Source organism: Gigantopelta aegis, chromosome 12 (assembly GCF_016097555.1).
Source record: "Gigantopelta aegis isolate Gae_Host chromosome 12, Gae_host_genome, whole genome shotgun sequence".
Taxonomy (NCBI): domain Eukaryota; kingdom Metazoa; phylum Mollusca; class Gastropoda; order Neomphalida; family Peltospiridae; genus Gigantopelta; species Gigantopelta aegis.
In genome coordinates, this window is record NC_054710.1 from 52,218,272 (window position 1) to 52,235,810 (window position 17,539).

The following is a 17,539-nucleotide window of genomic DNA, read 5'->3' on the forward strand; positions in this document are numbered from 1 at the left end:
AGTTTGAGATGTAAACGCCAAAGTCACAACCAATCTGACGCGAACCTGTAAACATTTTTGAATCGTGTTAACAATAACAGACATAGACAAACACTGGAGTTTGAGATGTAAACGCCAAAGTCACAACCAATCTGACGCGAACCTGTAAACATGTTTGAATCGTGTCAACAATAACAGACATAGACAAACACTGGAGTTTGAGATGTAAACGCCAAAGTCACAACCAATCTGACACTAACCTGTAAACATGTTTGAATCGTGTTAACAATAACAGACATAGACAAACACTGGAGTTTGAGATGTAAACGCCAAAGTCACAACCAATCTGACACTAACCTGTCAACATGTTTGAATCGTGTTAACAATAACAGACATAGACAAACACTGGAGTTTGAGATGTAAACGCCAAAGTCACAACCAATCTGACACTAACCTGTAAACATGTTTGAATCGTGTTAACAATAACAGACATAGACAAACACTGGAGTTTGAGATGTAAACGCCAAAGTCACAACCAATCTGACACTAACCTGTAAACATGTTTGAGATGTAAACGCCAAAGTCACAACCAATCTGACACTAACCTGTAAACATGTTTGAGATGTAAACGCCAGTCACAACCAATCTGACACTAACCTGTAAACATGTTTGAGATGTAAACGCCAAAGTCACAACCAATCTGACACTAACCTGTAAACATGTTTGAGATGTAAACGCCAACGTCACAACCAATCTGACACTAACCTGTAAACATGTTTGAGATGTAAACGCCAAAGTCACAACCAATCTGACACTAAACTGTAAACATGTTTGAGATGTAAACGCCAAAGTCACAACCAATCTGACACTAACCTGTAAACATGTTTGAGATGTAAACACCAACGTCACAACCAATCTGACACTAACCTGTAAACATGTTTAAGATGTAAACGCCAACGTCACAACCAATCTGACACTAACCTGTAAACATCTTTGAATCGTGTTAACAATAACAGACATAGACAAACATTGGAGTTTGAGATGTAAACGCCAAAGTCACAACCAATCTGACACTAACCTGTCAACATGTTTGAATCGTGTTAACAATAACAGACATAGACAAACACTGGAGTTTGAGATGTAAACGCCAAAGTCACAACCAATCTGACGCGAACCTGTAAACACTTTTGAATCGTGTTAACAATAACAGACATAGACAAACACTGGAGTTTGAGATGTAAACGCCAAAGTCACAACCAATCTGACGCGAACCTGTAAACATGTTTGAATCGTGTCAACAATAACAGACATAGACAAACACTGGAGTTTGAGATGTAAACGCCAAAGTCACAACCAATCTGACACTAACCTGTAAACATGTTTGAATCGTGTTAACAATAACAGACATAGACAAACACTGGAGTTTGAGATGTAAACGCCAAAGTCACAACCAATCTGACACTAACCTGTCAACATGTTTGAATCGTGTTAACAATAACAGACATAGACAAACACTGGAGTTTGAGATGTAAACGCCAACGTCACAACCAATCTGACGCGAACCTGTAAACATGTTTGAATCGTGTTAACAATAACAGACATAGACAAACACTGGAGTTTGAGATGTAAACGCCAAAGTCACAACCAATCTGACACTAACCTGTAAACATGTTTGAATCGTGTCAACAATAACAGACATAGACAAACACTGGAGTTTGAGATGTAAACGCCAAAGTCACAACCAATCTGACACTAACCTGTAAACATGTTTGAATCGTGTTAACAATAACAGACATAGACAAACACTGGAGTTTGAGATGTAAACGCCAAAGTCACAACCAATCTGACACTAACCTGTAAACATGTTTGAGATGTAAACGCCAAAGTCACAACCAATCTGACACTAACCTGTAAACATGTTTGAGATGTAAACGCCAAAGTCACAACCAATCTGACACTAACCTGTAAACATGTTTGAGATGTAAACGCCAAAGTCACAACCAATCTGACACTAACCTGTAAACATGTTTGAATCGTGTCAATAAGTGAGTTATTAAATGGTCTCCTGAAATTCATACCAAATTATTAGGATATGTAAATAAGATAAAATTAAAGTTCATTTCAAGCAGTTTTAAATGGTCTCCTGAAATTCATACCAAATTATTAGGATCTGTAATAAAGATAACATTAAAGTTCATTTGAAGCAGTTTTAAATGGTCTGCTGAATTAACTAGGTGAAAACCGAAAGCAAATTAGATCAATATTTTACCGCAAACACTTGAATGGACGCCTGCTTTGATGGAAACTTGTCTCGATTAGAGTGTGGGATGAAAGGACGACAGGCCGTACGAAACTCGCTTCTTAGGAAGGAAGGTCCTGTCGCACTTCCAGTTCTTAGAAAGCTTAGTCCTCTCCGGATCTGGATATTAGGGTCATGTTATTCATACAATTCATTACGAAAGAAGACTTAAAATGAACGTATATTTTCACGACATTGATGATTTTAATGGACACAGTAATTAATGGGAATCAAAGCGAATGTGGTTAGTCTGCTATTTGCGGACGATTCGGTGCCTTAGGTTCGTGTCCCTGCAACGGCATGGGGCAATTTGTAAGGCCAGAAAGGATTTAATTATCCCTTGCGCCAGTGCGTTAATATCTGTGTATGTAGCAGTCAACCTCATGCATACAATATATAGGTATTCATACATCAATACATGCATACGTACATACACACATACATACATACATACATACATACATACATACATACATACATACATACATACATACATACATATATATATATATATATATATATATATATATATACACAGTCAAACGTCGGTATCCCGACCTCGGTAACCTCGAGTACCCAACATATCCCGAAGTCCATTGCCGGTCCCGGCAGTTTCCCTATGTAATGTTACAATATATATATATATATATATATATATATGTAATTTATTTATTTATTTATTCCATTTCTAGGTTTTCCAGCGACGGACTGACGGATCGGTAGATTTCTATAGAACCTGGAATGAATACAGAGACGGATTTGGAGATTTGAAGAATGAATTTTGGTTAGGTAAACGTTAAAAAGTGTGTTTTCTTTAACGACACCAATATACAACATTGATGTATTAATCATCTAGGCTAGTACTTTCGTCAAACATTTGGTAATTCTGACAAATAGTCTCAGAGAGGAAACTCTTTACGTTTTTCCATTAGTAGCTTGGGTTTTCTTGTTTCACCATTCCATAGACATGATAGCACATACCACGACCTTTGCACTGGCTGGAACGATAAATGGGTCACCGACAGTGATGGATCCTAGCCCGACCGCGCATCAGGCGAACGCTGTCCCGCCCAGTTAGGTAAATGTATGCATTTAACGAACTGTAATGGTCAGTTTCTATGTCAGACTGTAGAGTCATAACCTAGACGTTTGGCTTAAACTTTCGGCCAACACATTGGACGTGTTTTTTGTCGTTCGCTGGTATATCAAAGGTCTTGACATTTGCTGTGTTGTCTGTGGGGAATGAATGAATGAATGCTTAACGACACCCCAGCACGATTGGGTGTCAAACTATGGTAAATGCTAAACAAATTTGTTGATCAACATGAATATAAAACATTCAAGAGTCAAATAAAAACACTGTGTAAAGAACTGTGCAAAAAATACAAATATCACAGAAATATAAAATTAAAATTTAGAATAAAAGTCCGTATGACGTAAAAACTGCAATAAATGTTCTGGATGGAATCGAAATGATTCCATCACATTTCTTTGTTCAAATAAACCTTTTCGAGTTGCTGACAAATGCTTACACTCCACCAAAATGTGTCGCACGGTCAGAAGACACTGACAGTGCTCACACTGAGGTGGAAGATCTTTCTTCAAGATAAATGAATGGTCAAGTAAGTATGTCTGTGGGGAAGTGCATGTTAATGATACATTGCTGGTAACGGGACAATGTGACAGGTTTCGTCGTATGAGTATCCACCCCTAACATTATGACATGTTTCACATCAACTTGCCGATGACTAACCGAGTAATACGACCATGCAGTGTTAAACAAAACAAAACTACAGCATGTAGCCTAGATTAGTTCAGAAAATACATTTGCTGTTACACCTTATTCTTCTCCAGTTTTACAGCAAACCGTTATTATTTAAACTTTCCATAAGACTGCGTGTGTCGCGACATGTCAGTTTGTTTTTGTAATGAAACCACTAGACCACATTGATAAATGCATCATCGGCTATAGGACGTCAATTCTGACAAGCCTTCAGAAAAGACGACCTGCTATATTTGTCTTAGTTGGTAGCCAGGCATATGTTGCATGCATATTTTTACAGATAGGACAGCATATAATACGTACTACAGTTTTCTGATATGCCAGTCGTGGGGAACTGGTTTGGACGGGTTAAAACTTAACGTGACCTCGCGGAGGTTCCATCCTAAAAGGCAAATCAACGTCTCAAAACGCTCTTATGACTGACGTAAATCCTTGTATCAAAACGCTCTAACAAGTGAAAGCTAAATGGTACATACCACTGTACCACATCTTACAGCGAAATAGTATGTACCAATGTACCACATCTCACAGCTAGATAGTACATACCTCTGTACCACATCTCACAGCTTGATAGTAAGTACCAATGACCCACATCTCACAGCTTGATAGTAAGTACCAAAGACCCACATCTCACAGCTGGATAGTAAGTACCAATGACCCACATCTCACAGCTTGACAGTAAGTACCAATGACCCACATCTCACAGCTTGATAGCAAGTACCAATGACCCACATCTCACAGCTTGATAGTAAGTACCAATGACCCACATCTCACAGCTTGATAGTAAGTACCAATGACCCACATCTAACAGCTTGATAGTAAGTACCAATGATCCACATCTCACAGCTGGATAGTAAGTACCAATGACCCACATCTCACAGCTTGACAGTAAGTACCAATGACCCACATCTCACAGCTTGATAGCAAGTACCAATGACCCACATCTCACAGCTTGATAGTAAGTACCAATGACCCACATCTCACAGCTTGATAGTAAGTACCAATGACCCACATCTCACAGCTTGATAGTAAGTACCAATGACCCACATCTCACAGCTTGATAGTAAGTACCAATGGCCCACATCTCACAGCTTGATAGTAAGTACCAATGACCCACATCTCACATGTAGATAGTACTGTACCACTATACCACAGGGTCACATCTCACAGCTTGATAGTAAGTACCAATGACCCACATCACAGAGCTTGATAGTAAGTACCAATGACCCACATCACACAGATAAATAGTAAGTACCAATGACCCACATCACACAGCAAGATAGTAAGTACCAATGACCCACATGACACAGCTTGATAGTAAGTACTAATGACCCACATCACACAGCTTGATAGTAAGTACCAATGACCCACATCACACAGCTAGATACTACATACCTCTGTACCACATCTCACAGCTTGATAGTAAGTGCCAATGACCCACATCACACAGCTTGATAGTAAATACCAATGACCCACATCACACAGCTTGATAGTAAATACCAATGACCCACATCTCACAGCTTGATAGTAAATACCAATGACCCACATCTCACAGCTTGATAGTAAGTACCAATGACCCACATCTCACAGCTTGATAGTAAGTAACAATGACCCACATGTCACAGCTTGATAGTAAGTACCAATGCCCCACATCTCACAGCTTGATAGTAAGTACCAATGACCCATATGTCACAGCTTGATAGTACATACGACTATACCACATCTCACAGCTTGATAGTAAGTGCCAATGACCCACATCTCACAGCTTGATAGTAAGTACCAATGACCCACATCTCACAGCTTGATAGTAAGTACCAATGACCCACATCTCACAGCTTGATAGTATATACCAATGACCCACATCTCACAGCTTGATAGTAAGTACCAATGCCCCACATCTCACAGCTTGATAGTAAGTACCAATGACCCACATGTCACAGCTTGATAGTACATACGACTATACCACATCTCACAGCTTGATAGTAAGTACCAATGACCCACATCTCACAGCTTGATAGTAAGTACCAATGACCCACATCTCACAGCTTGATAGTAAGTACCAATGACCCACATCTCACAGCTTGATAGTAAATAACAATGAACCACATATCACAGCTTGATAGTAAGTACCAATGACCCACATCTCACAACTTGATAGTAAATACCAATGACCCACATCTCACAGCTTGATAGTAAGTACCAATGACCCACATCTCACAGCTTGATAGTAAGTAACAATGACCCACATCTCACAGCTTGATAGTAAGTACCAATGCCCCACATCTCACAGCTTGATAGTAAGTACCAATGACCCACTTGTCACAGCTTGATAGTAAGTACCAATGACCCACATCTCACAGCTTGATAGTAAGTACCTCTGACCCACATCTCACAGCTTGATAGTAAGTACCAATGACCCACACCATCACAGCTTGATAGTAAGTACCAATGACCCACATCTCACAGCTTGATAGTAAGTACCAATGACCACATCTCACAGCTTGATAGTAAGTACCAATGACCCACATCTCACAGCTTGATAGTAAGTACCAATGACCCACATCTCACAGCTTGATAGTACATACGACTATACCACATCTCACAGCTTGATAGTAAGTACCAATGACCCACATCTCACAGCTTGATAGTAAGTACCAATGACCCACATCTCACAGCTTGATAGTAAGTACCAATGCCCCACATCTCACAGCTTGATAGTAAGTACCAATGACCCACATCTCACAGCTTGATAGTAAGTACCAATACCACATCTCACAGCTTGATAGTAAGTACCAATGACCCACATCTCACAGCTTGATAGTAAGTACCAATGACCCACATCTCACAGCTTGATAGTACATACGACTATACCACATCTCACAGCTTGATAGTAAGTACCAATGACCCACATCTCACAGCTTGATAGTAAGTACCAATGACCCACATCTCACAGCTTGATAGTAAGTACCAATGACCCACATCTCACAGCTTGATAGTAAGTACCAATGACCCACATCTCACAGCTTGATAGTACATACGACTATACCACATCTCACAGCTTGATAGTAAGTACCAATGACCCACATCTCACAGCTTGATAGTAAGTACCAATGACCCACATCTCGCAGCTTGATAGTAAGTACCAATGACCCACATCTCACAGCTTGATAGTAAGTACCAATGACCCACATCTCACAGCTTGATAGTAAATACCAATGAACCACATCTCACAGCTTGATAGTAAGTACCAATGACCCACATCTCACAACTTGATAGTAAATACCAATGACCCACATCTCACAGCTTGATAGTAAGTACCAATGACCCACATCTCACAGCTTGATAGTAAGTAACAATGACCCACATCTCACAGCTAGATAGTACATACCTCTGTACCACATCTCACAGCTTGATAGTAAGTGCCAATGACCCACTTCACACAGCTTGATAGTAAGTACCAATGACCCACATCACACAGCTAGATAGTACATACCTCTGTCCCACATCTCACAGCTTGATAGTAAGTACCAATGACCCACACCACACAACTTGATAGTAAGTACCAATGACCCACATCACACAGCTAGATAGTACATACCAATGTACCACAGCTTACAGCTTGATAGTAAGTACCAATGACCCACATCTCACAGCTTGATAGTAAGTACCAATGACCCACATCTCACCACTTGATAGTACATACGACTATACCACATCTCACAGCTTGATAGTAAGTACCAATGACCCGCATCTTACAGCTTGATAGTAAATACCAATGACCCACATCTCACAGCTTGATAGTAAGTACCAATGCCCCACATCTCACAGCTTGATAGTAAGTACCAATGACCCACATGTCACAGCTTGATAGTACATACGACTATACCACATCTCACAGCTTGATAGTAAGTACCAATGACCCACATCTCACAGCTTGATAGTAAGTACCAATGACCCACATTTCACAGCTTGATAGTACATACGACTATACCACATCTCACAGCTTGATAGTAAGTACCAATGACCCACATCTCACAGCTTGATAGTAAGTACCAATGACCCACATCTCACAGCTTGATAGTACATACGACTATACCACATCTCACAGCTTGATAGTAAGTACCAATGACCCACATCTCACAGCTTGATAGTACATACGACTATACCACATCTCACAGCTTGATAGTAAGTACCAATGACCCACATCTCACAGCTTGATAGTAAGTACCAATGACCCACATCTCACAGCTTGATAGTAAGTACCAATGACCCACATCTCACAGCTTGATAGTAAATACCAATGACCCACATCTCACAGCTTGATAGTAAGTACCAATGACCCACATCTCACAGCTTGATAGTAAATACCAATGACCCACATCTCACAGCTTGGTAGTATGTACCAATGACCCACATCTCACAGCTTGATAGTAAGTAACAATGACCCACATCACGCAGCTAGATAGTACATACCTCTGTCCCACATCTCACAGCTTGATAGTAAGTACCAATGACCCACATCTCACAACTTGATAGTACATACGACTATACCACATCTCACAGCTTGATAGTAAGTACCAATGACCCGCATCTTACAGCTTGATAGTAAGTACCAATGACCCACATCTCACAGCTTGATAGTAAATACCAATGACCCACATCTCACAGCTTGATAGTAAGTACCAATGCCCCACATCTCACAGCTTGATAGTAAGTACCAATGACCCACATGTCACAGCTTAATGGTACATACGACTATACCACATCTCACAGCTTGATAGTAAGTACCAATGACCCACATCTCACAGCTTGATAGTAAGTACCAATGACCCACATTTCACAGCTTGATAGTACATACGACTATACCACATCTCACAGCTTGATAGTAAGTACCAATGACCCACATCTCACAGCTTGATAGTAAGTACCAATGACCCACATCTCACAGCTTGATAGTAAGTACCAATGACCCACATCTCACAGCTTGATAGTACATACGACTATACCACATCTCACAGCTTGATAGTAAGTACCAATGACCCACATCTCACAGCTTGATAGTAAGTACCAATGACCCACATTTCACACCTTGATAGTAAGTACCAATGGCCCACATCTAACAGCTTGATAGTAAGTACCAATGACCCACATCTCACAGCTTGATAGTAAGTACCAATGACCCACATCTCACAGCTTGATAGTAAATACCAATGACCCACATCTCACAGCTTGATAGTAAGTACCAATGACCCACATCTCACAGCTTGATAGTAAATACCAATGACCCACATCTCACAGCTTGGTAGTAAGTACCAATGACCCACATCTCACAGCTTGATAGTTAGTAACAATGACCCACATCACACAGGTAGATAGTACATACCTCTGTCCCACATCTCACAGCTTGATAGTAAGTACCAATGACCCACACCACACACTTGATAGTACTTACCAATGACCCACATCACACAACTAGATAGTACATACCTATGTACCACATCTCACAGCTTGATAGTAAGTACCAATGACCCAAATCTCACAGCTTGATAGTAAGTACCAATGACCCACATCACACAACTTGATAGTAAGTACCAATGACCCACATCACACAACTAGATAGTACATACCTATGTACCACATCTCACAGCTTGATAGTAAGTACCAATGACCCACATCTCACAGCTTGATAGTAAGTACCAATGACCCACATGTCACAGCTTGATAGTACATACGACTATACCACATCTCACAGCTTAATAGTAAGTACCAATGACCCACATCTCACAGCTTGATAGTAAGTACCAATGACCCACATCTCACAGCTTGATAGTAAGTACCAATGACCCACATCTCACAGCTTGATAGTACATACGACTATACCACATCTCACAGCTTGATAGTAAGTACCAATGACCCACATCTCACAGCTTGATAGTAAGTACCAATGACCCACATCTCACAGCTTGATATTAAGTACCAATGACCCACATCTCAGAGCTTGATAGTAAATACCAATGACCCACATCTCACAGCTTGATAATAAGTACCAATGACCCACAACTCACAGCTTGATAGTAAGTACCAATGACCCACATCACACAGCTTGATAGTAAGTACCAATGACCCACATCTCACAGCTTGGTAGTAAGTACCAATGACCCACATCTCACAGCTTGATAGTAAGTAACAATGACCCACATCACACAGGTAGATAGTACATACCTCTGTCCCACATCTCACAGCTTGATAGTAAGTACCAATGACCCACACCACACACTTGATAGTACTTACCAATGACCCACATCACACAGCTAGATAGTACATACCTATGTACCACATCTCACAGCTTGATAGTAAGTACCAATGACCCAAATCTCACAGCTTGATAGTAAGTACCAATGACCCACATCACACAACTTGATAGTAAGTACCAATGACCCACATCACACAGCTAGATAGTACATACCTATGTACCACATCTCACAGCTTGATAGTAAGTACCAATGACCCACATCTCACAGCTTGATAGTAAGTACCAATGACCCACATGTCACAGCTTGATAGTACATACGACTATACCACATGTCACAGCTTGATAGTAAGTACCAATGACCCACATCTCACAGCTTGATAGTAAGTACCAATGACCCACATCTCACAGCTTGATAGTAAGTACCAATGACCCACATCTCACAGCTTGATATTAAGTACCAATGACCCACATCTCAGAGCTTGATAGTAAATACCAATGACCCACATCTCACAGCTTGATAATAAGTACCAATGACCCACAACTCACAGCTTGATAGTAAGTACCAATGACCCACATCACACAGCTTGATAGTAAGTACCAATGACCCACATTTCACAGCTTGATAGTAAGTACCAATGACCCACATCACACAGCTTGATAAGAAGTACCATTGTACCACTGACCCACATCTCACAGCTAGATAGTACTGTACCACTATACCACAGGGTCACATCTGACAGCTAGATAATACGTACCTCTGCACCACTGGGCAATATATCACAGCTAGATAGTACGTACCATTGTACCACTGCGCCACATCACACAGCTAGATAGTACACACCACTGTATCACATATAGCAGCTAGATAGTACCCACCACTGTACCACTTGGTCACATATCACAGCTATATGGTACGTACCAGTGTACCACATTTCACAGATAGATAGTACGTACCACTGTATCACTGTACCACTGGGGCACATCACGCCACCTCACTGTCAATGACTCTGTGGTTTAGCGGCTTTTGGCTGGTGGGTGCTAGCTTCAAGAGGTTGTTCATGTCATTATCAGATTGAGGTTGTAAGACCTCTATCGCTGGACTTGTATTAAAAATTTAGTCGAAAACAAATTAAAATAATATGCAATACAATCGCAATTATATGCTTCCTGATAAACACAATTTGTACAAAACAAATGCTAAGGCATTGTGCAGTGGTACTGCCTTGAATATGTATAACGGTTTTGTCCTTAGGATTATGTTTGTAACAATATGTATGATATTGCCTTCCAGGAAACACAAACATTCATCTTATAACTAGCCAGGGTCTCTATGATCTGAGAATTGACTTGGAAGACTTCGAAGGTAACACTGCCTACGCGCTGTATAAGAACTTCTCCCTGGCTTCAGAGCAGGACTATTTCAGACTAAGTGTTGGAGAATACAGCGGGACCGCAGGTAACTGTTCTCTTGCAGGAGTGGTCCAGCTTAGTTGGTAGATCTTTTGTCTGAGGTCCTTTGGTCGAAGGATCGAATACCATCGGTGGACCTTTTCTAAATGGTTTCCCCTCGACCCAACCAGTACCCTTACTCTAACGCCTAACCATGGAGTCGTCAAATATCACTATGGGCGGGAGCCGGTACCAGGATAAAAACTCGGTATGTACCAGCCTGCGAGCCATTGGGCCAGCTGTATAAAAACTCGGTATGTACCAGCCTGCGAGCCAATGGGCCAGCTGTATAAAAACATATTATTGTGGAAGCCTACGTCAACTATAGGTGGATTATTATGAGTATGCACCTATTGTCGTGTTCCAATAAACAGACTCAACACATAACTAACTGTATATTCAATACCTGCTCAATATTTGTTTTCTTTACGTGAACACCTCCCACCCCCACCCCCTTTATTAGGACCCGTGATAATAATAATAATAAAAAACCCACTTATAGCCTAGAATCAAATCTCTAATTCGAATGGCGTTAGAGTCAATTAACGCAATGAAATCATAAAACTATCGTAGGCTATGACGTCGCTAATGCGTGCACTATAGTGTTGTCACATCCTGCGATGGTTTTACGATTTCGTAGCGCTATGATAGCTTCGAAAGTATGGGCCCTGCATCTTAAAGTGTTATACGCACCAGGACCCCGTTCCACGAAGCTATCTTAGCGCTACGAGCATATTAAGTGCATCAAGTAGTTATCCACTTAAAGCGATCTTAGGGTTGAGATCGCTTTGTGGAACAGGGCCCTGACCTGTTGTTTTGTTTTCCAGGAGACGGTCTTGGTGGCCACAGTGGCTACAGGTTCTCAACAAGAGATCTGGACGTGGATACACATGATGCCAGCTGTGCCCAGAAGTACAAAGGAGCCTGGTGGTACACGTCCTGCCACTCCTCAAACCTGAACGGCCAGTATTTAGGAGGCAGCCACGCTTCGTACGCAGACGGAGTGGATTGGCGTCCCTGGAAAGGATACTACTATTCTCTGAAGAGAACAACGATGAAGATCAGACCAATGCAATTCTAAATACTCTAAAATCATTTGTTTTTCATGGGTTTACCTTTTCGTGGTTTTACTAAAATACACATAACATTAAGTACTTAAATTCGTGGATAAAAAAGATAGTATTTTTCATACGTATTATATGTGTGCATGTGCTATATTTTCGTTGTATTCTTAAATTCTTTGACTTGTCTACATGAGAATTAAACATCCACTAATAAACATGATTTTGACAGTACGTACGTCTTCTTTTTAATAATTAAATTTTCGTTACATTCATTACAATTTTACGTCATCGCTTTGGTCCATTTGTAGCAACGTGAGTTTCATCGTCTTTTTATTAATTTAAAAATAGCATCGTCAAGGAACGCCATTGCTGATGATGTCATTTTGTATTGGTACTTTGTATTATGAAGTTATTTCTAGATTTCAAGATTTATTAACCAACACTCAGACACATTACAATGTGTAACAAGGGGACAATACAAATACATATTTAAACTGCATGACAACAACAGGCGTTATTAAACATATCTATATGTAACCTCGGGATGGTTGTCAAAAAAATAAAACAACGCCTGGTGGATTCACATTGTTACAAGTTGTTTATTCGTTCCGTTCCATCAAACCTAAAAACAAGAATATATCCATCATACAAAATAGGGAAAAATACTGAAGTTATCTCAAGCGATAACTTCTTAAGCGATAACTGCCGACATGATTAAATATAGGTGGTATGAGCAAATACATGTATACATTATTATATTTATAATGTTACTCACCAGCAACATCTCAAAGTGGTTTTCACCAACCTCGAAAACACAGCCTGTATCTAAGTTGACCATATACAAAAGATGTCTTCCTCACTCTAAGATCTTGGGAAGTGCAAGGAGCAGGAAAAGCCTGCATGACCCCGGTCAGTCAGGTGGTTACTGTCAGGTCATGTCATGTCATACTTGTATGTCAACTTAGAGTTAACCAAACTATAATAATATGACTACTTTGGATTATCAATAAGACTAATTAAGTTAATAAATTAAGGGGTTTCTGTAAACAATTGTTAAGTTAATAATATGATCTACTGAACACAATTTATATGTTTAGTTCAATAAAAACTTTTATCCTGAATAATTAAACTGAAAATATACAATTAGTTAAACTGCTAGATAAACACTTGGTTACATATAGTTAACATAGAACACAAGCTGTACAATCAAATGAGCTGAAATGTACGGAGAAAGGTCAGTTCACAAGACTATGTAGCCTTTTGTTTTATAAAAGTAGCTAGATTGTGTAATAGTGGTGCATTACATAATAACAGCATATCTTTCATTTTAAAAACGCTAGGTTTAATTCTATAATATTGTTTCATATATTGTTTCTAAAGGTTTTGATATTATAATTTTTAACAATTGAATAAATAATGATAATCTTCTCCAATATTAGTATTACAAAGTTTGCATATTCTATTTTGTCTAGGAACTTTAAACCATCTGTCAGTTTAAATTGGTAATCTTAAAGTTGACGTACACAATTTAGTTATTCATCATCTATTTTGGTACGATAATCTCGACAAGTAGCAATCTAATTAAAATTAGCTCCACTATTACATGTGGATCTAACAGCAGCCCGTTGGAGGTCATGTCCAGTTGATCTTTGTTACATTTCCGTTCCAACTTACACTAAGGTTGTGGCATAACTTCATACCCAGAACACAGCATTAACATACCATGAACAATAAAGCACAAAGCACACACTAATGATAATTCACACAAACAAACAACAAATCATAAATATAGATATTATTTAATAATAAATAAATAAAATAAATAAATATATATATATATATATATATATATATATATATATATATATATATATATATATATATATATATATATATATATATATCACTTATATAAACTTCCCATGTGGGATTATTGTTTAATTAACTGGCATTTATGTGTATTTCAATATTCACCAACGAATGCCCAAAAATAACGAATCCTCGAATCCAAATATGATGACGTCAGTCTTCATGTCACTGACACAGTTCATGTTGTCCTTTCATCCCTGTTGCTGTTGATCACCTGGCTTGCCTTCGACCTATCACTGTATGCTGAACCCCATTCGTGTCCCGTTTATATACCATCTCAGTGAATGCCATTACATGACGAGATTTGATCATTTCCGATATATCAACGAAGGTACATTTATGCTCTTTGTCACACCGGCGAAAATCACAAACACAGAAATCCCGAAGAGTTATTTCCCTTATTCAAATATGTCACGTTTCATTTCCTGTCCACGAGGTAGACCATGCCGCTAATTCGGGTAAGTATTACCAATTCAGGTAAGTCACTTATTATAATTCATACATTTTAAACATCCCTTTTCCATTTCTAAAATAATAACAATGTCATAATTATTTATATTCCAGTCTGTCACGGGGATTCTATAATTCCCGTAACTGAATAAAACACGATTATCAAAATATCTCTCCTAACTGTATATCTATTATATCTCTCTGTATCAGGCGGTATTTACCCGAGTATGGCTCGTCTCTAGGTATGATCATAAATACGATCTTATATAAAGTATATGTAATATAGCACGTTTAGTTCACTAGAAAACACAACAAAAACACAATACACTTTGGAATCTTTATTAACCTACGCTGACAAATGTACAGCCGCAGTAGTTAATTAATAACAACAATAATAACAACCCAGACTTGATCACTTAATTAGTTAATCTCTAGGTGTCTAGTTTACACAATATGCTAATCACTTGACCGTGACACAACACCCACACGTGTGATAATTGAGAAACGCTTCTAGGGGAACTTAATTAATAAAGGAATTACAAAACTATTCCTAACTGGTTAATTTTTAATTAACCCTAACTACTCATTCAGTAACCTTGTAACACAGAATTAATACTGGTACCTATCACAATAAAGACAATAACCTACAGTTTACCTAGGTCTTCTAGGATGACTGGCTAAGCTTTATATTACCAAATACTCATATAATGTTAGAACAAAAAGTCTACGATTTACTTCGTCAGATGACCGAAGGCACTGTCTAAAGAATATTGGTATAATACAGTATTAAAATATTTAAAAGTCACATCAATCACATCAAGGTTATACAACAGAGCAGAAATAATATATATATTTACCAAAGTCCAAACGGACAACGTTCCCTGGGAGCCGTCCGTTTTTCTTCTCCTGGATATCTCTAAACCATAGCTATTTATTATAAAATCAGAAATCGCCTGGGGGTACAAGGCGGTCCTTCCCCTATCATCTGATATTCCACCTCTCCCAGTCGGTATATTTTCTCTGATCGTCAGACTGGCTGTCGCCATTCCGCGACCAATCCCTGGCCATAAACAGCACTACCGGAGATATTACGTAACTACTAGCCACATGGCCTCCACATCTGCTCTGGGTGTGTATTAGGCGTACAGAGATGACCGTCGCGCAAAAGTATTACGTAACAAGTTGCCCATCTGGGCTAAGTGCATTTGGAACTGCACACGGCCTTCTAAAACAATTAGTAACGCCACAGGCGAAAAGAAATTAAGAGCATGTACCGTCACACAGTCCATTACACATCGATTGCCGCCACGCAGTCCAACATAAATTATATACATACACTATGCCAGAATAGCATAACACCTTTCATTTGACCAATCAAAACGTCACTTGAAGAATAATGCCAGTGATTTAAAAAGAATTCGAAAACATTCAGAATTATGCCGAGGGTAGTGTTAAGGTACAAACACTTCCTCCAAACAACAGATGCGGCCAAATATCACTCGCGCAGAGTTTATTACCAGGGTCAGGTTTGGGCTGGATCGCAGCATGTCTTGAAGCCAACTGATTGGGGATGGCAACTAACAGATAAAGGTTCTGAGCCACAAACAATGGATTTAATGGCAGCACCCGAGTTTCTGCTCAAAATAATACGGTGTCAGTGTCAAGGGGACTGTGACAGTCTACGCTGTAGTTGCAGAAAGAATGGTATGGATTGTTCCAGTGTAGGATGTAAAGGTACATCATGTAGCAACTCTTCTACGAATTCCGTAGATACTAACACCACACTGGATGAATCCGTAACCATATTGTAACCCGGGGCTGAAGTAATGACAACACTTCTTGTGGTTCCAATGTTTTATTTTAGGCCTATTGGAAAAAACTATAACATATAATACAAACATTCCTTACAATCACACATTAACTTTCACACTTCTTCGCACATGTATAATATAAACTCTCCATTAAGATAAAAGTATTATATCACTATGTCCGAATATTAATATAAAATACGAATTACAAATAAATATATCTTACCAGACATCCACAATGTCTATTTGATCAGACACTTGAAATGCAGCAGTGTTTGCTTCTGATGAAAGCTGATCGTAATCTGACAATTAGGAAACATCTAGTTAAAAAGGGCGTAGTCCAAAAGCATGCAGTGCATGTTTCTGTGTCGAGTCAATAGTCTTGCGTGAACTGTCATAGTCGCACGTGAATTAACAACTACTAACAAACCCAACACAATAAACAATGACCACTTCTAACACAAAAGATGAAATAGACAACACACCTTTCTTTAACTATTTTATATTTAAAGATCGACTCCTACAAATTAGTTTTTAAAAATACTTAATATATTATAATTAATATTTAATTGAAATCTTTGATAA

General features: G+C 39.1%; 1 protein-coding gene across 1 annotated transcript in view; it reads left to right on the forward strand.

Annotated features, from left to right (window-relative positions):
* Positions 1 to 12,963, forward strand: part of LOC121386216 (fibrinogen C domain-containing protein 1-A-like) — a 113,543-nt gene extending 100,580 nt beyond the window's left edge. The window contains exons 3-5 of the mRNA XM_041517046.1: positions 2,971 to 3,067; positions 11,606 to 11,770; positions 12,591 to 12,963. Coding sequence (XP_041372980.1) covers positions 2,971 to 3,067; positions 11,606 to 11,770; positions 12,591 to 12,844 — 516 coding nt within the window. The 3' untranslated portion in view covers positions 12,845 to 12,963. The remainder of the gene's footprint in view (positions 1 to 2,970; positions 3,068 to 11,605; positions 11,771 to 12,590) is intronic.
* The last annotated feature ends 4,576 nt before the right edge of the window (positions 12,964 to 17,539 follow it).